Source organism: Carex rostrata, chromosome 11, assembly GCF_964058835.1.
Source record: "Carex rostrata chromosome 11, lpCarRost1.2, whole genome shotgun sequence".
In the NCBI taxonomy this organism is placed as follows: Eukaryota; Viridiplantae; Streptophyta; class Magnoliopsida; order Poales; family Cyperaceae; genus Carex; species Carex rostrata.
In genome coordinates, this window is record NC_135928.1 from 8,539,254 (window position 1) to 8,565,202 (window position 25,949).

Consider the following 25,949-nt stretch of genomic DNA (forward strand, 5'->3'; position numbering starts at 1 on the left):
TTTTTTTTTAAATGGTATTAATAAATGGGTGTTTTGTTTTTTTAGATGGTATTAATAAAAATTTCGGCTATTGAAGATAACAATAAAATTCCAAATCAATGCACTAAAACCAAAATTTGTTTCGTTGGTTTTTGCAGGGGCCTAACTGTTTCCCATGTCAGATAAACAGAACCAGTACACGATTTTAAGGCTGTTAATGGTATTGAGTTGGAGATATTTTATTATTTTTTTAAAATTTATTTTATTCATACTTCATTATTATTTTTTAAGCAGGAGTCTTATCCGTATTTTATTTTTATCAGTTAATTAAGGTAATTCAGTAACAAATGAATACAAAATAATTATCAAATAAATTGATGACTTATAAAATTTAATAAAAAATATAGCAGACAAAATAAATATATTATTTTATACACATCATATACAAAGTCCGATAAATGTCATAACGTTATAATTTCAACATAAGTTGTAACAAAGCAGTTTTTGCGATTTCAAAGTCCAAATAGTTTATTCGAACTGCTTAACATAATCTTCATATTAAAATGTGCTTGGAGAACAAATTTTATATTTTTTTTTATTATTTTGTTAGATAGATACAAAATCACTATTTTGGATGGTCTATCTAAAAATAGTGATTTTGTACCTATCTAAAAAAATACTAAATAAAATACCAAAAAATATAAAATTTGGTCTCCAACTTCATTTTAATATAGAGATCATATTGAGCAGTTCAGATTGACTGTTTAGACTTTGAAATCGCAAAAACGGACTTGTTATAACTTAGATTAAAATTATAATATTATGACATTAGCTATACTCTCATATACATAATATCATAAAATATGAAAAACTATAATTATCGGTTACCATTATTTGTTTAAGAGAATGTAAATTACTAATTAAATAAAAATCATTTAAAATATTGTATGAATCAATTTCATCATAAATTACTGATTGAATATAAATATGAGTGATCTTCTTTCATCTCTCCTTTTATTAGTATGTTAGTTTTTAGAATAAAGCCAAATTAATTATTATTTCATTTTTAGAAGGTGTTTATTTTGTATATATAGAACGTACTCCATATATATAAAAAATAAATATTGTATAAATACTATCTAAAAAATAAATATTATATGAATACTAAGTCCACAAGAGAGGAATAGTTTTACATTTTTTTTTCTATTATCAATTTATCATAATTAGAAAGAAGATAAAAGAGTACAACATAACATGCATGAGAAAAAGAAAGGAATGAAGTTTTTTTTTAATTTCGGAGAAAATGACAATTTGTCTCAATTTTTTTAACAAAAATTTAAATTTTCCAATAGAATATGAAAACTTGTATGATTGCCACTGATTATTTGATGATGCTTTAGTCGGTTGGGCGGCTAACTAAAATTAATGAAGAGATTAACTTAAAAATAATTTTTTTTTTTAAAAAGAGCTCCACTTGCAGCCCCCCCCCCACACACACAGTTATTTGCATTACTTCCCTAGTTCCCTCCCATAAATACCCTTGTTGTCTCTTGGCTCTTGAAACGCATCATTCAACATAACTCTTTTTCTCCTCTGAAAAACACATCCTCTGCAACTGATAATTTTTTTTATACTCTGAAAGTATTTTCTGTTAACAAAGAAGAAATGGCAAAAGATGTGGAAGCAGGTACGGGTTCCGGTGGCGAATACACCGCTAAGGACTATACGGACCCGCCACCTGCCCCGCTAGTAGATTTGGAGGAAATCACACAATGGTCTTTGTACAGAGCGGTAATAGCGGAGTTCGTTGCCACAATGCTGTTTTTGTACGTCACTGTGGCAACTGTGATCGGGTACAAGCACCAGTCTGACCCGAACATTAACACGACTGATGCCGCATGCAGTGGTGTCGGTATTTTGGGTATTGCATGGGCTTTTGGTGGTATGATCTTTATTCTGGTATACTGCACTGCAGGCATTTCAGGTATATCTCTCTCTTTATATATATATATATAAGGCACATAATAATTGCTCTTTTTCATTTTGTATTTGGCAAGACCTTCTGAATTCATACCGAGAAAATTTATATAATTTTCCTTGAAATCCATACAGGGGGTCACATTAACCCGGCAGTGACATTCGGATTGTTCCTTGCCCGAAAGGTATCTCTGATCAGAGCTTTACTGTACATGATTGCTCAATGTTTGGGTGCAATTTGCGGGGTTGGACTCGTGAAGGGCTTCCAGAGTGCCTATTATGTTCGCTATGGCGGTGGTGCAAATGAACTGAGCTCTGGGTACTCACATGGTACCGGGCTAGCAGCAGAGATCATTGGTACATTTGTTCTTGTGTATACTGTCTTCTCTGCCACCGATCCCAAACGCAATGCTCGTGACTCGCATATCCCGGTTCGTAGATCTTGCTTCACTTAATACATCATTCTTTTACTTGTCTTTATTATTCGATCAACAATTAAAATTTTTTTTGTTAATTTGAAATTAAACCTCTAAACATATACTAGTTGCAGATGATTATCCTATATAAAGTGTCTTGTTATAAGACAAAACTTTATATATTATTAATCAATAAATAAAAGTAATGTGGGACTAATCATGAATAAAATAAAGATTTTCAATACATTATTAATACCCTAATAGCTATGCTTTAGCCAAATGCCAAGTGATGACCTCATGAACATACATTTTATTTTGTGGGTTTAATTTAGGTTAACTCAGAGTTTCAGACTGCTCTTTTTTAATTTCTTTACCTAATTTTAGTATATATATGCTAAAAAATTGTAGGTATTGGCGCCCCTTCCAATTGGGTTTGCTGTATTCATGGTGCACCTTGCCACAATACCTATAACTGGTACTGGCATCAACCCTGCTCGGAGCTTAGGTGCAGCTGTCATATATAACAAAGACAAAGCCTGGGATGATCATGTATGCTGTTTCCTCTTCTTACTTTCTAATTATAAATTAAACAAAGCATATTGTATAAAAAATTCTTCTCAATTTGACATTATCTCCCAAAAGGAAAGAGCACATGTCTTTCAATTTAATAGTACTAGTGTACTACCTTTCTTTTATCAACCCAACCATATCTGAAGGCACATAATAAAATCATTTTTTAAGTTTACAAGGCAATATAACTGCTATTACAGAGAAGAAATAAAATGTGAACAAATTATGGGAAAAGGGGAAATGGAAAAGATTGGAGGGTATTTTTGTAAATAACATCTCCAATTTGTATGTTTTGTTTGTTAATCTCAACAAAAACAGATCATTGTTATGTGTACATTTTACTATTTGTTTCTTTAATCTGAGTCTGATTTTAAAAAAATTTCCTTTTTGTTTTACTACAGTGGATTTTCTGGGTGGGGCCGTTTGCCGGGGCCGCCATAGCAGCCGCGTACCACCAATATATCCTGAGAGCCAGTGCAGCTAAGGCCATGGGTTCTTCATACAGGAGCAACATGTAAAATTGAGGTGCTTGTCAACTGAGATGAGCTAGCAAGGAAATGTACATAGTGCAAGTGCTCAAAGTGTTATGTATGGTTTCTGTGTTAGCGTTGCATGTATTTGCTTTGTAACTCCAATCAATTGTCTGTTAAAGTCAAATTATTAATAATTGTGGTTAGTTTGAGATATTTAGTTTCTTTCTACATATTTTTCTTCCTCTAAATTTCTGAAATTGAACGCTGATCGGCAAAGATGTATTAAGCCTTCTTAAGACTAAAGAAGTCTCCTTTAGTTTCATTAACTGTTTAATCCCGTCGAGCACTGGTTCCTTAGCATAGATTAAGATTATCTCATTTAGTCTCTTTTTGCCCGTATATTAATCCTCTGTTCGTGTCTTAAGATACATCTACTCCTTTTAGTTTTTTTAGCTATCACTTACAGATTAAGACAACCGAATATCAGTTTCTTAAATTTCTTTAAAACTTAATTCTAAAGTGGATTAATAGGTGTTGCCGAACATGTTTCAGTGTCATGCATTCAGAACTTCAGATTGATTGTTGATTGTACTAGAAAAACTTTTTTGAGTGTTTTTAACAGTAAGAATGCTTAGAATAGAACATAAATTTGTCAACCATTTTAAATTAAGATACCTTTATTAAATATTTTAAAATCCGAACAAAAATATTCAAGCATAGTAGTTGTACCCAAACTAATTAAATTTCGTGTAAAAGTTTAACAAATGAAATTTTTTATTGGCTTAGTTTGCATTTAAAATAAAACATATTTTGATTTTGGATCTCGAACATTTCACACCATCGTACCTGATTATTGAAACATATATTGAACAATTATGATTAAATTTGGACATCCAAACATCAAATTTTTTTTTATATAGAAAATTAATAGAAAACATGGACCAAAATTATGCGTCAATCTATCTGAATTTATATGTGTAAGGTGAAAGTCTAAACACACATTTTTTATCATTCATTTTTGTAATTTGTAGAGCGTAAATTTATCATAAAGATGTCAATAAATTTTTATTATCAGTTTATCTTAGTTATTTGTATTGTATTTGGTAAGGTAGAATGGGTAGAAACAAAATTTCATTGTCTTATCGGAAAATGATATAGATAAGAGAAATAAGTTTGTTAGCGTTGAGTAATTAAGAACTAAGAATAATTGATCATACAAAATTATATATGTTAATTTTTATTTGTATATTTAACTATATAATATTTTTAATATGACAAGATTTCAATTATATATAACAAATCAAATTTTATTTAAAATTTAGAACAAGATACGATATGTTGCACTGCTGATAAGATCGTTTTTTTTTTTTAAAAAAAGGGAAAAAAAAAAAGCTAATTCTCTCTTCTATTTTTCGTCATACTCATATAGGAAAAAAACAAGCTTTATTTAATAATATATCAATATCTCTAATTAATAATTAGTACATTGAATAAAAAAGTTATAAATATTAATTACTAAATCGATAAGAACAAAAAATATTTTCATTAGCACTAAGATAGAAAACAACTAAAAATGGACTTAATAGAGAATTGGGTTCTGAATATTGATTTTTTCTTCCCATTATTAAAAGAAAATATCAATTGAATTCCATTAACCACCTATTTAGCAGTTACTGTTATTATAAAATTTTCATTTTATTGATTAACCTCTCAAATATTAATAATTATTGTGAAAAAGTTTATATGAGTTCATGCTAAGTTTAAAAGTTGTTGGATCAATTTAAACTTAAAAAAGTTCATCTTGCTTTATTTGACAAACCAAGTCCGAGCACTTGAGTACGTTCAAATTTTTTATTTTCTAAATGTATTCTACGCCACATAATTTGTTTGGGTTTATTAATTTATCTGTCGAAACGCTTTGTTATGTTGACATGTTTTGAATTCTATCATATCATAACATGTTCAGATGTTCTAATTAAATTTTATCGTCTTGTCTTTTTTTGTCTTGACATGGTTTGTAATGATAGAAATTATGCTGCTTCAGTTGCAAACTGTCTTTTTTTCTGCTTTATTATATTATGATTTGGTAGATTGAAATATTAGATTAATGTTATAAATAAAATTTCATTTTAGACAATAGTTGATTTCTGAATATAACAAATTTCTGATTCATATCTCTAATATAATCTTAAATTTTTTGAGGATATATAAAAATTCTAGTTTATATGTGGAGATCATATATTCATATGTAATACATTTGTTTTTATTGGAGGATATATAAAATTTGAGGCATTTGTACTCTCCAATTGTCAACAAATTTTATTTTTTTTAAAATGACATGTACTGTAAATTATTGCGCATCACTTCTATATATATTTCTTATGTTTCTAACAAAGTTCAATTTATAAAGTAATTTTATAAAAGTGAATTTAACAAGAAATTGACGCATGAGGAGATAGAAAAAAAAAGTGAATTTAGTAATAAATTTTTTAAACGGAATTTGTTGTATTGACAACAAACTTTTTTGACAAAAAAAATAGTAGTTATTCACGAACCAAACATGATAATTCTAATTTTTTGGAATACTGAATATATTATCCATGCGCGAATCAAACATAATAATAGTATCAGAGAAATGATATTCCTTAGTATTATATTTTATGAAATATATTCCTCTATTCTCTGAAATAATTTACAGTGCGAACCAAACACTCTCTTAATGAGATAATTTTAGAGCACGGTACTAACCTTTTTCAATAGAAAGGAAATAAAAAAAAATAAAAAATAAAAAAAAAAAAAAAAAAAAAGCAAATTGAGAAATTTAAAAGAAGTAGAATATAAAAATCCTTTAGCCAAATAACATATTTTATTATTTTGAATCCAGTGCAGATTACAGCCAAGAAGGGATGGGAATAACAAAAACAATCCCCAGCCTTGATTAAAACGCACCATGATACAAGCAAGCTTAAACAAAGAAAATAAAACATGCAAATCCAATAGAGAAACCATGCATCACACTTCTGGAGACCTTCTATGTACAATTCCATGAGAAGTACCTCATCTTTTTTTTTTTTCCCCTTCAGGGAAATAGTGATAAATTTAAAGTGCGAAATTACATGTTGCTCCTGTATGAAGACCCTGCGGCCTTAGCTGCGCTGGCTCTCAGCACAAATTGGTGGTACAGAGCAGCTATTGCCGCACCGATGAACGGTCCCACCCAGAAAATCCACTGTAGTGAAAAAAAAATATTGAAATCCGATTGTGTGTGAAGGAAAGGTAGCTGCCAAAAGCAATGCTAATGTATAGTCTGCTATATATGGTTTAAAAAGTTGTAGATAGGCATATATTACTGGTAAAAATTTGAAAGATTTTAAATTGCCTGAGGGGTAAAAATCATAACTTTTCTTTTAAATATTGTTGGGATTTTGTTAGAGCATTTGTCATCAATCACTGTCCTCCATAAAAATATAACTAAAAGCATTGCAGTCAAATATGAAATACTCTAAGCAACATATTTTTTTTTTAGGGTCAGTAAGCACTATGCAACATATTGTATTGCTCAGATAATGTCAAGATAAGATGAATTTTCTATGAAATATTCTGCCCTGTTTTAGAGAAAGAAATTGAAGTTAGAAAAGAAAAAGGCTTACATGATCATCCCAAGCCTTGTCTTTGTTGTAGATCACAGCCGCACCGAAGCTCCGAGCAGGGTTGATACCGGTACCAGTGATTGGTATTGTGGCAAGGTGCACCATGAATACTGCAAATCCGATTGGAAGGGGAGCCAACACCTGTATATTTTGAGCGTTCATGGCTAAATATTAGCTAAGTTATCGGTAGCAAAATTTTCATTTTGTAGTAAAAAAAGGGGAAGTTATTCTCATGAGGTGGTCATTTTCCTTGACATTAGCATGTTTTTATTACACCTAAAAGTCCATATCAGTACCAATCTTAATTCTGTGGTTATAAGAAGCTATGTTTTACTTTTGCACTTTGTTTAATAAGACAGTTCTTTGACAGTAAACAATTAAATTTGCTTGGAAAATTAATGCGCCAATGACACAGTCTTTGGTATTGGAAGATTTCTCATTTATTAAACTATCTCTTTCATAGTATATAATTAGTTGCTTCTTTTTTCAACCTATTACTTAATGATGTTGACACATTGTCCCTTATGGCTTATATGTTTGAAGAATTAAACCTAATTAACAAATTACACATTTACTGAAAAAAATTTAACAAATTACACATTAAATTGTTGCACCATTAATAATCATATGCTAAGGGCATGAAAAAGGATTAATTTTAACTAAAGTAAGATCTACTAACCGGGATATGTGAGTCACGGGCATTGCGTTTGGGGTCAGTGGCAGAGAAAACAGTGTATACAAGAACAAATGTACCGATGATCTCTGCTGCTAGCCCGGTACCATGTGAGTACCCAGAGCTCAATTCATTTGCACCACCTCCATAGCGAACGTAATAGGCACTCTGGAAGCCCTTCACGAGGCCAACCCCGCAAATTGCACCCAAACATTGTGCAATAATGTAGAGTACAGCTCGGATCAGAGACACCTTTCGGGCCAGGAACAAACCGAAAGTCACTGCTGGGTTAATGTGACCTCCTGTATGTGTGTCAAGTAATGATAATTATATATTAGTTTCTCTGTATATATTATAATTTTTTCAATAATAGAAAATGAAATTACTAATCACTAGCTATTCCATGGTTACTAAGCTTGAAAGATAAAAGCCCTTTTTTTCTAAATTGATTTATATATTTTTTTCCATTGTTATTTCTTAAGTATCTTATTTATTGGTGCCATTTTTCTCCCATTTGTATGTGTGATTTGTTTGTTGATTTTTTTTTTTTAATTTATCCATGAAAGGTCATACTTGTGTGAGTACTCCATTGATGGATTATAGTTCAAAATTTTGTATATACCTGAAATGCCGGCGGTGCAGTACACCAGAATAAAGATCATGCCACCAAAGGCCCATGCAATACCCAAAATACCGACACCGCTGCATGCGGCATCAGTCGTGTTAACATTCGGGTCAGACTGGTGCTTGTACCCGATCACAGTTGCCACGGTAACGTACAAAAATAGCATTGTAGCAACGAACTCTGCTATTACCGCTCTGTACAAAGACCATTTTGTTATTTCGTCTATGTCGATGAGTGGGGCCGGTGGTGGGTCGGTGTAGTCCTTGGTGATGTATTCACCTGCTTCCACATCTTTTGCCATTTCTTCTTCTTTTTTTCTAGAGAAAGACCAAAACTTTTAGGTGTGATTTTGGAAGTAGAACAGGAGCTCTGTGTTGTTGAGTGAGGTGTTGCAAGGGAGTAGGCAGGGGTATTTATGGGAAGAGAAGTAAGGCAGATGCAATAATTGGTGGGACCTGGTGCTATGCTTTTTTTAATTTACAACTTAATCCTTCATAAATTTTAATTAGCCGCCCCTAACCGACTCTGAAGCCTAATGATTTGATCAATGCTCTTGCATGAGTGGCCACTGTTTTGTATTTTTTTTTGTTTTTAGGCTTACTTAGCTCACTCCTATGTTGCTTTCAAGCATCTTTCCACATTTTTTATGGAGAATTTTGATCACCTCAAAAAATAATCAATCAAGATAAGTATTAGTTTTGATAACTTAGTTTAACATAATTAATTAACACAATGCGTAGAGATGCATTAGGGCGGATCTACAACAGCTTATTTGAATGCTCAGCTACACTTATGATTTTAAAATTTTAATTATATATATATATATATATATTAAATTGAATTGAATTTTATTTATTTTTAAGTTTTTATATAGTTCAGTTTTCCTCACAAAATATTAAAAGGGTGCTTGTACTTCAGTAGTTTGAATTTTATTATGTGGTTGTGAGGACTTGAGTTCTAATCTCATCAAACAAATATTATACATGAAACTAATTAAGTAGTTTCAGCTGAATATTAAAAAAAGAGAAATCTGAATATTTTGTTATTTAAAAAAGATAAAGCATTAATTTCTACTATAACATGAATAATGTTTAGATTTATGTGCTTCTTTGCTATTTGATAAGTAAACTGGCCGCAACTTTTCCGACCCAACACCAGTAGCAAAAGCTGATAATTTTCATCCAATTTAATGACAGTATATTTGTTCTTTTGTTTTGGTTCAGTAGCGTGTCCCATATTTTAGGCTGAGCAAGGTATACTGGTACATACATGCTATATTCTATTAATGGAAACAGATAAGCTAATCAAACCATCTTTTTTTTATTCAGATAGAACGCTTTGGGTTAACACTAGCCAGTAGATTATAAATAAATATGTAACAACAGGACCGACCATCAAATTAGAGAAAACCATGTGTAAATTAAGTGGCTCCAAAAAAAATGGCGGTGTTGTGCGCTCAGCAGCTGTAGAAGTCTCTGGAAAGGTTGGCGCAATTATTTTAATTAATTGTTGTTTTGTTTATAACATAGTGTTTGGTTTGCCTCTAATAATTATGAACTCTGTGTTGCTAGTACAGCAAAATATTTGAATTGGAGCATGGAAAAATTATGAAATATGTAAATTTATTGGCTGGACGATTTTTTGGATTTTGAGAGAATTTATAGAATTTTGGAGATAAATTAAAATAAATCTTCTTGTGCTCCTAATTAATAAAAAAAACTAATAAAGAAACAACTATTTGATTAATTTTTCTTGGTTAGGCGAAGATTGCAACTTTAAATAAGTTGGTCATTACAATAAGCTCTCTTTTTCTGAAATGTAAAAAATTTAACAGAGTAACTTTGACTTCACGCAGTGTATGAATCAAATACAACGTTGTTTTGATTCTATAGTATGTGCACTGCATGAAGTCAAAACTATTAGAGTAAAGCTAGCGTGTGACATGCTCACCAAGAAAGTTTGGTGAGCATAACTCCAAAAGTATATCGGATCGACGTCAAATGTCAAATCCAAACCGTTGAAATCCATGTACTTCATGAGTGATGCATATATATGCAAAATTTTGAAAGTTTCGAGTTTATTTGCTACACGGTCAAGTGGTCAAAGAAATGAACATTTTATTATAAGTTATTTTATATATTCAATTTTTATTATTTCTTTGACCACTTGACCGTGTAGCAAATAAACTCAAAACTTTCAAAATTTTGCATGTATATGCATCACTCATGAAGTACATGAATTTCAACGGTTTGGATTTGACATTTGACGTCGATCCGATATACTTTTGGAGTTATGCTCACCAAACTTTCTTGGTGAGCATGTCACACGCTGGCTTTACTCAAACTATTATGTTAAAATCTTTACCCCTTAAAACTTTCATGCCATAGAAAAGTTTCTAATTTATTAAGCAACTGGGCTTCTAATGGTCCGTGTTGTGACTTGTGAAAACCCAATTCAGGGCTTACATTGACCTAAAATCATTCATAAATATATATGACACAAATTCAAAGACTAGAACTCAATGAACAATTGTATGTTCTATGTTGGGATGTCTTCTGCAAAAAGCAATTTTGAAAATATATTTGTGGAGTTTCGAAAAAACTTATATTTGATTTTTGATAGCTGGCAACATTTTATAAAGTTCAATAATTGCAAAATTATCTTCACTCCATTAAGATTTTTTTTTTTTAATAGTTTGCTGAAAATAGAGAGCTCAAATAGAATAGCCGGTTTGGTTAAGAACCATGTAGTTTCGTAACTTAACCTACTTGATATATAAGAAAAATTGCTACACAAAAATATTTATAAGATCTAATTTATGCGATATAATTAAAATTTATTATTATATATAAAATAATTAATTTGTCACTCCATCTAAAAGATCCATTTTTGTTCGCGCAATTTTAAAATTTTCAATTTATAATATATTTTTATCACATTATTTGAGACAAAGTTGTGCTTATCAGTTGTGTTTTGTTTTATAAGGCCTCATACCAATTTGTAATAATAATTAAAAGAAAAAATTGAGAAAAAAATAATTTCATTAATTTAATTAAGTCTTATATATAGAGCACAAATCTTATACATATAGATTCTTAATCTATTTCATAATTTTCCTTTTACATAATTATATTTTTTAACGTAAATCTTAAAAAAAAACTATAATTAATATTTGTTGCATGAAGTTTCCATAACTATATAACACAAATTAAAAATCTAAATAAATCAAATAGAGTTTAAGTGGTGACAAAAAAAAGTGTAGTGTTTATTGGAGGGATATAGAGTTGTATTTCGTTGCATGAGTTAACAATGCAGCGCTTTATGCATTTTATCCGTTCCCGTGAAACAAAAGTTGACTTAGAAACTAGAATTTTATTAAATTAGTAAATAATAAGTTGTTTACCTACTGTGGATGATTTTGTTCTCTCATATAAGCTAATTTTGTCATTATTTGATTAATATAAATAATATATAATTGTTTCAATATTCTGCAATTTTAATTTTATATTAAATTTTCTCTAACATCTTATCAAAAAACTTTATAAATAAATCATTAATTTCATACTTAAGAAATGTAAGAAATAATTCACTAATATATATCAAATAGAACACACTCAACACAGCAAACATATGACACATCATATTAAAAGTATTTACTTGCATTCCATGTGTATTCATCATTGTTTTATAAAACTTTTAAATTTGCATGCATTTTTCATCTTAGGTTTAATATGGTCACAATTAAGTTTCCCTAAATACTGTTACAAACTAAAAAACTACCCAAGCTAATTTCAAATTGGTACAACTGATACACTGATACACTGAGATTTCATATTAAATAATAAAAAAAAAGTGCAACTGACAAAACTCAGGCCACTTAAAATGAGATGAAACACACATCACAAATGTCAAAAAACCTCAAGCTAAAGCTACATTATTAACATGCAAGTGACCAAACAAACTTTCAAGACAACACATCAACAATTCATCAACATATATATATATATAGAGAGAGAGAGACAATTCAAAGAAGAAAAATATATCTCAACAAAAAATTTAAAAACCTTATAAATTAAAGCCACAAAATCTCTAATATGTCCGATTTTTTCTCAGATCATGCAAAATCTACTGACAAAACAACTTTGATCAAACAAAACCTAACTCTCCCAACAGACTAAATGAAAAAGATAATGTAAGTTCAAGCAGATGGAATTTCAACCTCTCCATCATCTATATCTATATATATATCTCTGTTTGAAGATCCTTGGTATTTCCTTTACAATACCAGCGCAGACTACAGCCAAGAAGGGATAGGAATAACAAAGTATTTGAATTCTATGTTGCTAGTACAGCAAATTATTTGAATTGGGGCATGGAAAAATTATGAAATGTGTAAATTGGCTGGACGAATTTTTGGATTTTGAGAGAATTTATACAATTTTGGAGATAAATTAAATTTAATCGTCTTGTACTTATAAATAAAAAAATTAAGTAATTCATAAAGAAACAACTATTTTATTGATTTTTCTTTCTTGAGAATTTTTTTATTGATTTTTCTTGGTTAGGTGTAGGTTTCAACTTGAATTAAGTTAGTCCTGTATCAAGTAAAAGCATGGAAAGAGGCTTTTACTCGAAAAGAAAATTAAACTAAGTTTTATCTGGTAAAGATTTAACAGTGTAATTTTTGCTTTATGCAGCATACGAATCATAGGTAACACTATTTTGATTTCATAGTCGTGCGCTCCATGAATCTAAAACTGCCCTGTTAAAGTCTCTAGTCTCTCCCTCTTGAAAACATACCATAGAAAAAGTTTTAAATCTTTATTGAGCAACTGGGCTTCTAATAGTCTGTGTTTGAAGGGCTAACATTGACCTCCTCTTACTAAGCTCATTTCTTTGTTGATTGGTAATTAGAACAGTGTTATAGAAAACATTTATTCATGCCGATTAATTGCCAATTAGTCGTTGACGGTGATCAAATCGTTACGGTTTTTTTCGAATAATTAGTCAATTATTTCTGATTATACCCGATTGCTATCAATTATTCTTAAATAATTATTTGACGGTATTCTATCTATCCAACTAGCGCATATATTGTTATTTACAACACCAAATTAGACTACTGTTGTACTTCAACTAGATCAGCTAACTCAGTTTCATCTAAAAAAATAATTTGTAAAGGATAGAAGGAAATTTATATTTGAATTATGACAACCGAACGCATTTTGTAAAGTTTTGTAATTGCAAAATATATCCGCTTCAAAAAAAATATTTGTTTAAAACATAAAGAAAACAAAAATGTTTGGTTCGTAAAAAAATCAATTTAATTTTGTGCTACTTAACATATCTTTTACAAAAATAATATTGTTTAACAAAAAGTATCAAATCTTGATATATGTTAAATAAATGAATTTGTTCTTCTATCTAAAAGGTTCATAATTTTTTGGGTAAATTTCCCTGGAGGTCACTCAACTTTGTTATTTGTCTCGAATTGGTCACTCAAGTTTGATTTGTCCATTTTTAGTCACTCAACTTTGTTATTTGTTCCAATCAAATCACTCTATAATTTTTCATTCAAAATCTTAACGGAATATTCTCATTCCGTCCAAAATATTAACGGAATATACTCATTCCATCCAAAATATTAACATAATGAGCATATTACATTCAAAATACTAACGGAATAAACATATTCCGTTAGCATTTTGGATGGAAAAGTGTAGAGAGACTTGATTGAGACAAATAACAAAGTTGAGTGACTAAAAATGGACAAATCAAACTTTAGTGACCTATTTGTGACAAATAACAAAGTTTAGTGACCTATGACGAAATTTACCCTAATTTTTTTGTAAAAATTTTGAAATTTATAAAGACAACATTTAATTTCTAGCAGCTCAAACATTCTGACAATTTGAATATAAATCTACGAAACAAAAATTGATTTAGAGTTTAGAATTTTATTAAATTGGTCATATCTAATTCTTCTCACTTACTGTGCTAGGTAATTTTCTTATTTTAAATAAGTTATTTTTGTTATTATTAGCTTAATATAAACAATATATAATTGTTTCAATATTATCCAATTTTAATTTGATATTCAATTTTTTTCAACATCTTATCGAAAAAGTTCATAAATAAATCATTAGTTTCATATTTACTAAAGAAATGTAAGAAGTAATTCACTAATATATATATATAATAGAACACAACAAACATATGACACATCATATTAATAGTACTATTTACATGCATTCCATGTGTATTCTTCATTGTTTTATACAACTTTTACATTTCCATGCATTTTTTTATCGTAGGTTTGATATGGTCACAGTTAGGTTTCCCTTAGTACTATTTTAAACATAAAAAACTACCCAAGATAATTTCCAACTGGTACAACTGATACAAGGGATTTGAAATTAAATAAAAGAAAGGAAAAAACAGTGCAACTGACCAAACTCAAGCCACTTAAAATGAGATGAAACAAACATCACAAATGTTAAAAACCTCAAGCTAAAAGTTACATTATTAACATGCAAGTGAAAAAAAATTCAACACAACACATCAACATATAGACAATTCAAAGAAGAAAAATATATCTCAACAAGAAATTTAAAACACAATCTCTAATCTGTCCAAATTTTTCTCAGATCATGCAAAAGCTACCGACAAAACAACTTTGTTCAAACAAAGCCTAACTCTCCAACAGACTAAATGAAAAAGATAATGTAACTTCAAGCAGATGGAATTTCAAGTTTCAACCTCTCCATCATATATATATCTCAGTTTGAAGATCCTTGGGATCCTTGGGATTTCCTTTACAATACCAGTGAAGACTACAGCCAAGAAGGGATGGGAATAACAAAAACAATTCCCAGCCTTTATTAAAAACACACCATGATACAAGCTTAAACAACGTAAATAAACCATGCATCACACTCTGGAGACCTTCTATGTACACTTCCCTGACAAGCACCTCATCTTTGTTTTCACCTTGAGCATAATAGGGATAAATTTATAGTGCCAAATTACATGTTGCTCCTGTAAGAAGACCCTGTCGCCTTGGCTGCGCTGGCTCTCAGCACAAATTGGTGGTACAGAGCAGCTATTGCTGCACCGATGAATGGCCCCACCCAGAAAATCCACTGTAGTAAAAAAATAAATAAGAGATATTGAAATTAGATTATGTGTAAAGAAAGGGTAGCAGCCAAAAGCAATGCTATTGTATAGTCTGGTATATATGGTTTAAAGAGTTGCAGATAGGTATATATTTACTGGTAAATGATACTGCCTGATACCAACTATCAATAGTATTTAAAATTTAAAAGGTTTTAAATTGTCTTTTTTAAATATTGTTGGGATGTTTTTAGACATGTAGGTTAGCTAAGTTGCATGTAGAATAGCCAAAGCATTTGTCATCAATCACTGTTCTCGGTATAAATAAAAAAAAAAAATTGCAGTCAAAATTGAATGACTATGCACCATATTGTATTGCTTAAATAATGTCAAGATAAGATGAATTTTCTTTGAAATATTCTGCCCTGTTTTACAGAAAAGAAAAAAAAACATACGTGATCATCCCAAGCCTTGTCTTTGTTATAGATCACAGCTGCACCGAAGCTCCGAGCAGGGTTGATACCGGTACCAGTGATTGGTATTGTGGCAAGGTGCACCATGAATACTGCAAATCCAATTGGAAGGGGAGCCAATACCTGTATATTTTGAGCGTTCATGGCTAAATATTAGCTAAGTTATCAGTAGCAGAATTTTCATTATGTAGTAAAAAAATGGGAATTTACTATGATGAGGTGGTCACTTCACAATTGTCATTTTCCTTGACATTATCATGTTTATTACACCTAAAAGTCCATATCAGTACCAATCTTAATTCTGTGGTTATAAGAAGCTATATTTTACTTTTGCACTTTGTTTAATAAGACAGTTCTTTGGCAGTAAACAATTAAATTTGCTTAGAAAATTAATGCGCCAATGACACAAAGTCTTTGGTGTTGGAAGCTTTCTCATTTATTAAACTATCTCTTTCATAAAGCATGATTAATTGCTTCTTTTTTCAAACTATTACTTAATGATGTTGGCAAATACTTTCAAGGTGTTTCCTTATGGCTTAAATATTTTGAGGAATTAAACCTAATTAACAAATTACAGATTTACTCAAAAAAAAATAACAACTTACACATTAAATTGTTGCATCAATAATCATATGCTAAGGGCATGGAAAAGGATTAATTTTAACAAAAGTAAGATCTACTAACCGGGATATGTGAGTCACGGGCATTGCGTTTGGGGTCAGTGGCAGAGAAAACAGTGTACACAAGAACAAATGTACCGATGATCTCTGCTGCTAGCCCGGTACCATGTGAGTACCCAGAGCTCAGTTCATTTGCACCACCGCCATAGCGAACATAATAGGCACTCTGGAAGCCCTTCACGAGGCCAACCCCACAAATTGCACCCAAACATTGTGCAATTATGTACAGTACAGCTCGGATCAGAGACACCTTTCGGGCCAGGAACAAACCAAATGTCACTGCTGGGTTAATGTGACCTCCTGTATGTGTGTCAAGTAAAGATAATTATATATTAATTTCTCTGTATATATTAGAATTTTTTCAATAATACATTGAAATTACTTTCGCCTTCAAAAAATCACTAGCTATTCCATGCTTACTATGCTTGAAAATCAAGACCCTTCTTTTTTCCTAAATCCATTCATATTTTTTTTTATCCATTGTTTTTTCTTAAGTATCTTATTTGTTGGTGCTATTTTTCTCTCAATTGTATGTGTGATTTGTTGGTTGATTTTTTTAACATATATCCCTCTAAGATCTTAACGGTTTTTAATTTTTATCCATGAAAGGTTATTCTTGTGTGAATACTTCATTGATGGATTACAGTTCAAAATTTTGTATATACCTGAAATGCCGGCAGTGCAGTACACCAGAATAAATATCATGCCACCAAAGGCCCATGCAATACCCAAAATACCGACACCGCTGCATGCAGCATCAGTCAGGTTAACATTAGGGTCAGACTGGTGCTTGTACCCTATCACAGTTGCCACGGTAACATACAAAAATAGCATTGTGGCAACGAACTCCGCTATTACCGCTCTGTACAAAGACCATTTTGTTATTTCATCTATGTCGATGAGTGGGGCGGGTGGCGGGTCAGTGTAGTCCTTGGTGGTGTATTCACCTGCTTCCACATCTTTTGCCATTTCTTCTTTGTTTCTAGAGAAAGAACAAAAAATTTAGAATGGATTTGAATAATAAGGTGTTATTTTGGAAGTAGAACAGGAGCACTCTGTGTTGTTGAGTGAGGTGTTGCAATGGAGTAAGCAGGGGTATTTATGGGAAGAGAATTAAGCGAGGCAGATGCAATAATTGGTTGGAAGCTTTGCTTTTTTAATTTCCAACTTAATCTTGCATAAATTTTAATTAGCCGCCCTTAACCGACTCTGAAGCCGAATGATATGATCAATGCTCTTGCATGACAGGGTACTGTGTTATATTTATATTTTTTTTGTTGGTTGTTTTTAGGCTTAGACGCTTAATTAGTTAATTAGCTCACTCCTTCAGTCCTTTGTTGCTTTCAAGCATCCTGTCACAGTTTTTATGGAGAATTTGGATCACCTCCTTAAAAAATTAATCTATCAAGATAAGTATTAATTTTGATAACTGAGTCTAACTTAGTTAACACAATTAGATGCATAGGAGACGCATACGAAACTATTTTTATTTCAGCTGAAAATTAAGAAATGAAAAATCAGAAGCAAGGTCAGACAAAAACAAAACAAAAATTAGAACATAATGGTATAATTATTTTAACCACAAACATATTTTTATAATGCTTTATAAATAAATAAATAAATAAATAAATTGAAAGAAGCTTCGAGTCCGGAATAGGCAAACGTATCTGGACCCTATTGATTCAATTCCTTGAAAAATATGAATGCCTCTGTTAATTAAAAATAAGCATTAATTTCTACTTCAACATGAATAATGTTTAATGAGAGAGAAAAAACACAGAGGTCTGGTCTTTTAATTTCTAATTAATGTTCATAAAAGATCTTTATTTAGATTTCAAACACATAATCTCTTACACAAAAAATGTTGTTCTTTAAGGGCCTGTTTGGCCTCCAATTGAGAATGGGCATGGACACAAGAATTGAACTCGAAAGTACTGTTTTTGTGGGGAAAAAAAAATTCAACTGAATTTTTTTTTCCTGCTAAATTTTTTTTTCCCATGGGAACAGTAACGCGGCCGAACAGAGCCTAATATTAGATCAAAAGATGATTTTCATATTAGTAATGTTTAGATTATTAGTAATTACGTACTTCTTTGCTATTTAATAAGTAAACTAACTTCAACTTTTCCCATCCAACTCCGCATCCGAATCGGCTGAAATTTCAAGCCATATTTCAGAGAGAAAGAGGAGAGAGAGAGAAGACAGGATGGAATTGCATGGTCTCTGAAATTCGGTTTGGAATTTAAGCGGATGTGAATTCCCCAACTCCAGTAGTACAAGCCAGTGTTGTAAATAACAGTATGCGGTTGTCGGACGGACAGGGTACCGCCAAGCGATTAATCAGAAATAATCGGTCGATTAGTCAAACAAATTTATAACGATTTGATCACCGCAAACAATTACTCAACCGGTTAATCGATCTAAATGGACATTTTTTACAACACAGATGCAATACAAGCTAGTTTTCATTCATTCCAATTAATTTGAATTGACATAGTATATTTGTTCTTTTGTTTTGGTTCAGTAGTGTGTCCCATATCTTTTAGGCTGAGCAACGTATAGCAGTACATAAATGCTATATTCTATTAATGGAAACAGATAAGCTAAGCTAATCAAAAGATTTATTTTATTCAGATAGGACGCATTGGGTTAACACCAGCCAGTAGGATTATAAATAAATAAAGGAAGCAGCTAACAGTCCCCCAACTCCAGTCCCTCAAAAATCCCCGGAGATTTTCAACTAATTCTGTAAACATCAATACTAAATCCTGTAAACATCAATACTAAATCCTGTAAACTAATTCAACAAATCCTGTAAACATAAAAACGCGTGAAAGCTGTTAAAAAAGCTGTTAAAAACGCGTGAAAGTTGTTGAAAACGCGTGACAGCTGTTGGGGACCACCTTCTGTGAACATACACATAATATCCTGTAAACATACACATGTTATCCTATAAACATATACTGATATACATATAATTCTGTAAGCATTACATTTTATTTCTGTGAACATACACATAATATCCTGTAAACATACACATATTATCCTGTAAACATACACATATTATCCTATAAACATACACATATAATTCTGTAAACATACATAGTGTACTTGAAATTATAGCAGTTGAAATTATGGCAGTTGTGGCAGTTAAAAACGCGTCAGAACTAAGCTAAAAAAGAAAGGCTTTTATATACGGGGATTTTGGAGGACTGTAGCCTGGAGGACATTACCTTTTCTCATAAATAAATATGTAACAACAGGACCGACCATCAAATTAGAGGAATACACGTGTAAATTAAAGTGGCTCCAAAAAATTTGGCGGTCTTGTGCGCTCAGCAGCTGTGGAAGTCTCTGGAAAGGTTGGCGGAATTATTTTAATTAAGTGTTGTTTTGTCTATAACAAAGTGTTTGGTTTGCCTCTAATAATTATGAACTCTATGTTGTTAGGATATGAGCGATATCCACAACTTATGTCAAAAGCAAAGTGTTTGAATTGGGGCATTGCAAAAAATAATGAAATCGATCAAATTCGGTTTGATATTCAATCGGAGTTGTATCAAGATTCATACACACTTGTTCTGCATAAATTTTAAAGTTGTTTGTACTAATATTGATTGGAATCAGAGGGCTCTGACAGAATATCAGACTGAATTTGGTTCAAAACACATCGGACCGCGTCTGATTCCATTGGCTTGGCATTTGTTGGATTTTGAGATAATTTATAGAATTGAAGATAAACTAAAATTAATCTACTTCTATTCCTAAATATTAATAATTAATTAATTATAAAGAAACAACTATTTAATTGAATTTTCTTGGTTAAGTGTAGATTGCAACTTGAAATAAGTTTGTGTTGTATCAAGTTACTTGCAAAGAAAATTAAAATAAGTTTTCACTTGAATCCTTCATAACCTAGAGAAAGTTTCTAAATCTTTAAGCAAGTGGGCTTCCAATAGTGTTGTAAAAAAACCAATCCACGGCTAACATTGAACCCTCTTGCAAACACAAATTTGATCGCCTCTTATCAGAAAAGCCCATTTCTTTGTTAATTGATAATTAGACAACTGTTGTGCTCAAATTAGATCAGCAACTCAGTTTCATGTAAAAAAACAATTTTGATAAATATTTGTAAAGGATAGAGAGAATTTTATATTTGAATTATGACAGACGAACGAATTTTGTTTGAAATATATAATAAAGAAAAACCTTTAGCTGAAGAGCTAAAATAAATAAAATAACTACTTTGACAAAGAACCATCTAGTTTCATACCTTAACATATCTCGTAGAAAAAAAAGTAGTTTAACAAAAATTATCCATAATATTTTATTTATGTTAAATAATTACAATACATTACTACATTGGAGAATCATGAATTTGTCCCTCCATCTAGAAAGTTCATTCTTTGTTTGTGCAAATTCTAAAAAATTATAAAGGGAAAGTTTAATTTATTACCTAATAGTTGCATTAGATTATTCAAACTAAGAGTTTGCGAACTAGAAATAAATCCAGCTAAAATCATTCATATATTTTTATGACACAAATTAAAAGACTAGAACACAATGAACAATTGTATGTGCTGCGTTAGGTGATGTCTTTATGTAGAGAAATTTTAATATATATATTTATGGAGTTTCGAAGGAAATTTATATTTGATGTCTAACAGTGACGACATTTTGTAAAGTTCTATAAATGCAAAATTATCCACTCCAATAAGTTTTTGTTTGAACTTTCTTTTTAAAAAGAAAAGTTTGCTGAAAATAGAGAGATCAAATAGATTAGCAGGTTCGGTTAAGAATCATCTAGTTTTGAAACTTAACCTACTCCATATATTTAAAAATATGCTAAACAAAAATATTTCTAAGATGTAATTTATGTGAAATAATTAATATGTCTTAGTATATATAAAAAGAATGAATTTGGTACTTCATCTAAAATATTCACTTTTGTCCGTATAATTTCTGAAAATTTCAATTTATAAAAAGAAAATATCACATTACTTGAGATAAAGTTGTAGTTCTTAGTTGTTGTTTTTTAAAACCAACATCAATTTCCAATAATATAAATAATTTGAAAATTATATAGCACAAACTAAAAACCTAAAACATGCAAATTGATTTTGTGTAGTTACGGCAGAAGGATGAATGATGTATTTATTAAATGAATCGAGAGTTGCAAATCGTTTTTTTTTTCTTTTCAAAGCAGGTGGATACCACTGGTTAATGAGAATAACTTCTTTGGTGACAAAAACCACCAAAGAAAAAGATGCGGTAAAAGCTTTAAGAGTCGTCTGAGTTAGTGATATGGCGACTCAAATACTTGATCAATTTAGAATAAAAGAGAGAACAAAAATCAACTTAGGCTCAGCAAATTTAATTTCATTAAATTATTAGTAAATTCTAATTTTTTTGCCTACTATGCTAAATCATTTTTTTATTAGATATGTTATTTTATAATTATTGATTTAAAATATATAGATATCAATATTATATAATTTTGAATTTTATATTTAATTTTCTCCAACATCCTATCAAAAAAGTTCATAAATAAATCATTAATTTTCATATTTACTGAGAAGTAATTCACTAGTATATATCAAATAAAACAAACACGCCAAACATATGACACATCATATTAGTAGTATGTACATGCATTCCACATGTATTCATGATTGCTTTACACAACTACATTTTCATGCATCAAGTTTTTCCCTTAGTACTGTTACAAACTAAAAAATTAATTTCAATTTGGCACAACTGATACAGGGGAGTTCATATTAAATAAAAGAAGAAAAAAAACAGTGCAACTGACAAAACTCAGGCCACTTAAAATGAGAAAGAAAAACATATCACAAATGTCCAAAAACCTAAGCTAAAGCTACATCATTAACATGCAAGTGGCAAAAAAAATTCAAGATGACAAATCAACAGTTCAACAAATAGACAATCCAAAGAAGAAAAATATATCTCAACAAAAAAAATTAAAAACCTTATAAATTAGAGCCATATTCTCCATTTTGACAAAATCTCTAATATGTCCAAAATTTTCTCGGATCATGCAAAAGCTACTGACAAAACAACTTGGATCAAACAAAATCCTCTCTACTAACGGACTAAATGAAAAGATTTAAGCAGATGGGATTTCAACCTCTCCATCATCTATCTCAGTTTGAAGGTCCTTTGGGTCCTTTCCATCTACAGTACAACCCACAGATACACAGGTACCAAGGATTTCCTTTACAGTACCGGTGAGGTCCTTAGCCATGGAGCGTGACCTCATGATACGAGCGATCTCAATGACGTCATCAAGAGAGATGTTGCCATTGTGTTTAATATTTTTCGTCTTTTTCCTATCTCTTTCGGGCTCTTTTAGTGCCTTAATCACCAAAGCAGCAGCAGAGGGGACCACAGTGACCTGGTTGATTATCAATTTATATTAGTTGGCATCTGGTGTTGTTAATCAAATTATTGGAAGTTGCCTCTATTGAACAAAACACAAAGTATGATAAGTGTACCACTCCTAACTAAACATGGAATTTCTAACCACTTCCTGAATCATTTATGTAGGAAACTTGAATTGCCAAAGTGTCAGCTTATTACATAATAAACTCGGTGCTCTGAATATAGTTTCAAACATTGAGATTTTAGCACATGAGAAAGTGTCTACCATAGCACAAATTACAATTAGTGACACAAAAAATCAATTTGTGATGTAAAATTGGTACAGGACTGTTATTTAGCAGACTAGCAGGTTCTAATTTAACAAAAATCACTATATATTGTGAATGAGCTCACAATCACTTTTTAATAGACCAGCAAGTTCTAATAATTCTAACTAACAAAAATCATGTAATAAAATGATGAATGAGTTCACAACCTCTGTTTAACAGTCAACCAGGTCCTAATGATTTTTAGTTTCTAACTAACTAAAACTTCATATGGTCAATGAGTTCACAGCCTAACAGACCAGCAGGTTCTAACAATTCTGACTACCAAAAATCACTTTATATGGTGAAGGACCGCACAACCGCTGTTAACAGAACAACAATAATTCTAACTAGATACATTCAGAGCATCAAAAGAATTATGAAACATAAAATCCAAATGCATGTCTGACTTGCATTCTGAAACTAATGCAATATAGACTAACTGTTCTGTACTAAAATGCAGCAATGTTGGCATCCTATTCAACAGACAAGCTTTGCCTACAACAATACACTAGAGACAAAAACACAATCACCAGCATAGTAGGCAGTTGCTTCCATATTCAGGACAAAGTATAACACTAAAGATACAAAAATTGTGGACTCATTATATACCCGTTCGGGAAGAGTGGAATAGAGGAATAGAGTTGAAAAGAGGTTGTATTCATGCCGAACAAGAGGAGAAGCGAGTGGAATTGGAGAATTGGGAATAGTAGAATTGGGTTTGAACTCTTGTAATCAAAACCCTGCTTTTTACATTTGGGTCCCTCCTCTATTCCTCCATGAGCCAATTCCTTATCCCATAGAAAAGGTGGAATAGAGGAATTAACATTTTTCAAGAGATGGATTTGGCTCATTTACCTACACTCTTCCCCTCTTCCACTCTTCCACCATCAGCTGAACACGACCGGAATAGTGAGGAATTGAAGCCTATTCCAAATTCCACTTTTGCTCATTTTTCCTCTATTCCAATTGTATAGATTTTTGTTCCAGGAATTCATACAGGGCATTGGAATTATTGTAATATTAGATATACTACCCCTGACAAAATGACTAACAATATCATAACCTATAACCTAGAGAGATTCAAAGCTTGTATCCATCAGATAGAAACCATACAAAGATATGACAGATCCAAAGAGCTGAGCTGCCAACAATACATTGAAACAGAACCAACCAAAGTATAAGAAATAACATGTCGACATAGTTTAAATCTAGATCGAGAACCTTAGCCTGGCGATTTTGGACGGTGAGCTTGACAGTGACGCGTAACCCCTTCCAGTCCTTGGCTGTCTCCTTAGCGATATCCTCTCCGATCTTCTTTGGTGATAGACCGAGCGGACCGATCTTCGGCGCGAGAGAGGACGCAGCTCCAACTTCGCCGCCGGTGACCCTGACGAAGACGTCGACGACCTGACTCGGGTCTAACTTTGGAGGCATGGCGACGGCTGTTGATCTAGGGTTCAATGTAGGGTTTAGTGGCGCCGCTGAATAAGGGAGAGGAGACTGGAGAGTGTTTCTAAGGTATACTTTTTTCCAAGAGGAGACGGTCCAATGAGCACAGGACCGAATTAGGTCCAATAACTTGTCAGAGACGTACGATCTGTCTTGAGATTCGGTTTGTGCAGACGATTCTCTAAATTTAAAAGGTTGCATTATTTTTTAGAGAAAATTTTCAGTGTACCCATAAAAATATGAGAAATTTGGATATATACCCATCACAACTTCTTTAATTGGATATTTACCCATCCAAAATTAAAAATTAGATATTTCCCCATCTAAACATCATCTATTTATTAATATACCCATTTTCAATTTTTCTCAATAAAAAAGGTAAATCATTATTAATAAAATATTTAAGAGACTATTTTGCCCTTCAAAAAATTGAGCGCTAAAACCTGCTTCACTTTCCATCTCCCGCTATTCTTCTGATCGACCCTTCCTCTCCCAGTGCGCGCGCCCCTCCATCCCACGCAAACCCTCCATCTCGTGCAATTCTCCGTCCTGCCTCACCCTTTCTCTTCCTGCGCGATACTCTTCCACCCTCGCAACCCTCCTCCGTCAGAGGCAAGCCTTCCCCTTCCATCCAATTTTACCCTTTCTTCTTCCTTTCACAAAAATTGTTTGCAATGGAGGAAGATTGGAACAGTATTGATCCATTTTTTTCGTTGATTATAAATTCTAATACTGATCAGTCCATCAATGTTTTGAGCAACCAAGACGCAACACCTCGTAAGAAGTTGAAGTCGGTGAGAAAGAGAACACATGTGATGGTCGATTGTTCAAGGTATGTAAAATTATAAACTATGATTTGGAGAATAAAGCCTTGGAAACAGATATCAATAAATTTAGATTCGTAAGAAGTTGTATACTTATGTATTTGTAGAGCATGTTTTGAAATATTATAATTAACGTACAGTGCTTTGTGACACTGATATTAGTCGAACCGGCCTTTATATGATGTACTGGTAAATATAGTATGATTAATTTATCTATGGACTAGCTTTCGAGATTGTTCCAGAATATGGCCTAATTACATATGTTTATGTCTAATTTATCTGTGGAGGCAACAAAAATATGCATAAAAAAAAAAAACTGAATTTTGGAATTTTGATT

General features: G+C 31.5%; 5 protein-coding genes across 6 annotated transcripts in view; 2 read left to right on the forward strand and 3 right to left on the reverse strand.

The window, feature by feature from the left end:
• Positions 1-25,949, forward strand: part of LOC144562064 (large ribosomal subunit protein eL42z/eL42y) — a 78,648-nt gene that overhangs the window by 48,578 nt on the left and 4,121 nt on the right. The window lies entirely within an intron of this gene.
• Positions 1,540-3,569, forward strand: LOC144562410 (putative aquaporin PIP2-2). Its single transcript, XM_078311626.1, has 4 exons — positions 1,540-1,963; positions 2,092-2,387; positions 2,781-2,921; positions 3,344-3,569. Exons 1-4 carry the CDS (start codon positions 1,645-1,647, stop codon positions 3,458-3,460), a joined length of 873 nt encoding a protein of 290 aa, XP_078167752.1. The 5' UTR covers positions 1,540-1,644; the 3' UTR covers positions 3,461-3,569.
• LOC144561529 (putative aquaporin PIP2-2) lies at positions 6,268-8,748 on the reverse strand. The gene is made up of 4 exons (XM_078310497.1): positions 8,361-8,748; positions 7,745-8,040; positions 7,066-7,206; positions 6,268-6,644 (listed from the first exon to the last, which is right to left on the reverse strand). Exons 1-4 carry the CDS (start codon positions 8,662-8,664, stop codon positions 6,528-6,530), a joined length of 858 nt encoding a protein of 285 aa, XP_078166623.1. The 5' UTR covers positions 8,665-8,748; the 3' UTR covers positions 6,268-6,527.
• LOC144561530 (putative aquaporin PIP2-2) lies at positions 6,268-17,705 on the reverse strand. The gene is made up of 5 exons (XM_078310498.1): positions 17,295-17,705; positions 16,634-16,929; positions 15,932-16,072; positions 15,309-15,505; positions 6,268-6,443 (listed from the first exon to the last, which is right to left on the reverse strand). The coding sequence occupies exons 1-4, from the start codon at positions 17,596-17,598 to the stop codon at positions 15,389-15,391; spliced, it is 858 nt and encodes a 285-aa protein (XP_078166624.1). The 5' UTR covers positions 17,599-17,705; the 3' UTR covers positions 6,268-6,443; positions 15,309-15,388.
• On the reverse strand, positions 12,452-24,868 carry LOC144561531 (large ribosomal subunit protein uL11z). 2 transcript variants are annotated; one of them, XM_078310500.1, is made up of 3 exons: positions 24,561-24,868; positions 22,778-23,044; positions 12,452-12,582 (listed from the first exon to the last, which is right to left on the reverse strand). In XM_078310500.1, the coding sequence occupies exons 1-3, from the start codon at positions 24,771-24,773 to the stop codon at positions 12,562-12,564; spliced, it is 501 nt and encodes a 166-aa protein (XP_078166626.1). In that variant the 5' UTR covers positions 24,774-24,868; the 3' UTR covers positions 12,452-12,561. The 2 variants fall into 2 exon arrangements, with proteins under 2 accessions (XP_078166626.1, XP_078166625.1); XM_078310499.1 differs by lacking the exon at positions 12,452-12,582 and having other exon boundaries at positions 22,596-23,044; positions 24,561-24,862.

Coding starts and splice junctions, on each gene's coding strand:
- LOC144561531 (XM_078310500.1), bottom strand. CDS start 24,773: ATGCCTCCAAAGTTAGACCCGAGTCAGGTCGTCGACGTCTTCGTCAGG. Junction 23,045..24,560: donor TCCAAAATCGCCAGGCTAAG/GTTCTCGATCTA, acceptor ATAATCAACCAG/GTCACTGTGGTCCCCTCTGC. Junction 12,583..22,777: donor CTGAGATAGATGATGGAGAG/GTTGAAATCCCA, acceptor GATGATGGAGAG/GTTGAAATTCCATCTGCTTG.
- LOC144561530 (XM_078310498.1), bottom strand. CDS start 17,598: ATGGCAAAAGATGTGGAAGCAGGTGAATACACCACCAAGGACTACACT. Junction 16,930..17,294: donor CTGCACTGCCGGCATTTCAG/GTATATACAAAA, acceptor ACACACATACAG/GAGGTCACATTAACCCAGCA. Junction 15,506..15,931: donor ACAAGGCTTGGGATGATCAC/GTATGTTTTTTT, acceptor TTTTTACTACAG/TGGATTTTCTGGGTGGGGCC.
- LOC144562410 (XM_078311626.1), top strand. CDS start 1,645: ATGGCAAAAGATGTGGAAGCAGGTACGGGTTCCGGTGGCGAATACACC. Junction 1,964..2,091: donor CTGCACTGCAGGCATTTCAG/GTATATCTCTCT, acceptor AAATCCATACAG/GGGGTCACATTAACCCGGCA. Junction 2,922..3,343: donor ACAAAGCCTGGGATGATCAT/GTATGCTGTTTC, acceptor GTTTTACTACAG/TGGATTTTCTGGGTGGGGCC.
- LOC144561529 (XM_078310497.1), bottom strand. CDS start 8,664: ATGGCAAAAGATGTGGAAGCAGGTGAATACATCACCAAGGACTACACC. Junction 8,041..8,360: donor CTGCACCGCCGGCATTTCAG/GTATATACAAAA, acceptor ACACACATACAG/GAGGTCACATTAACCCAGCA. Junction 7,207..7,744: donor CCCGTGACTCACATATCCCG/GTTAGTAGATCT, acceptor CAAAATATACAG/GTGTTGGCTCCCCTTCCAAT.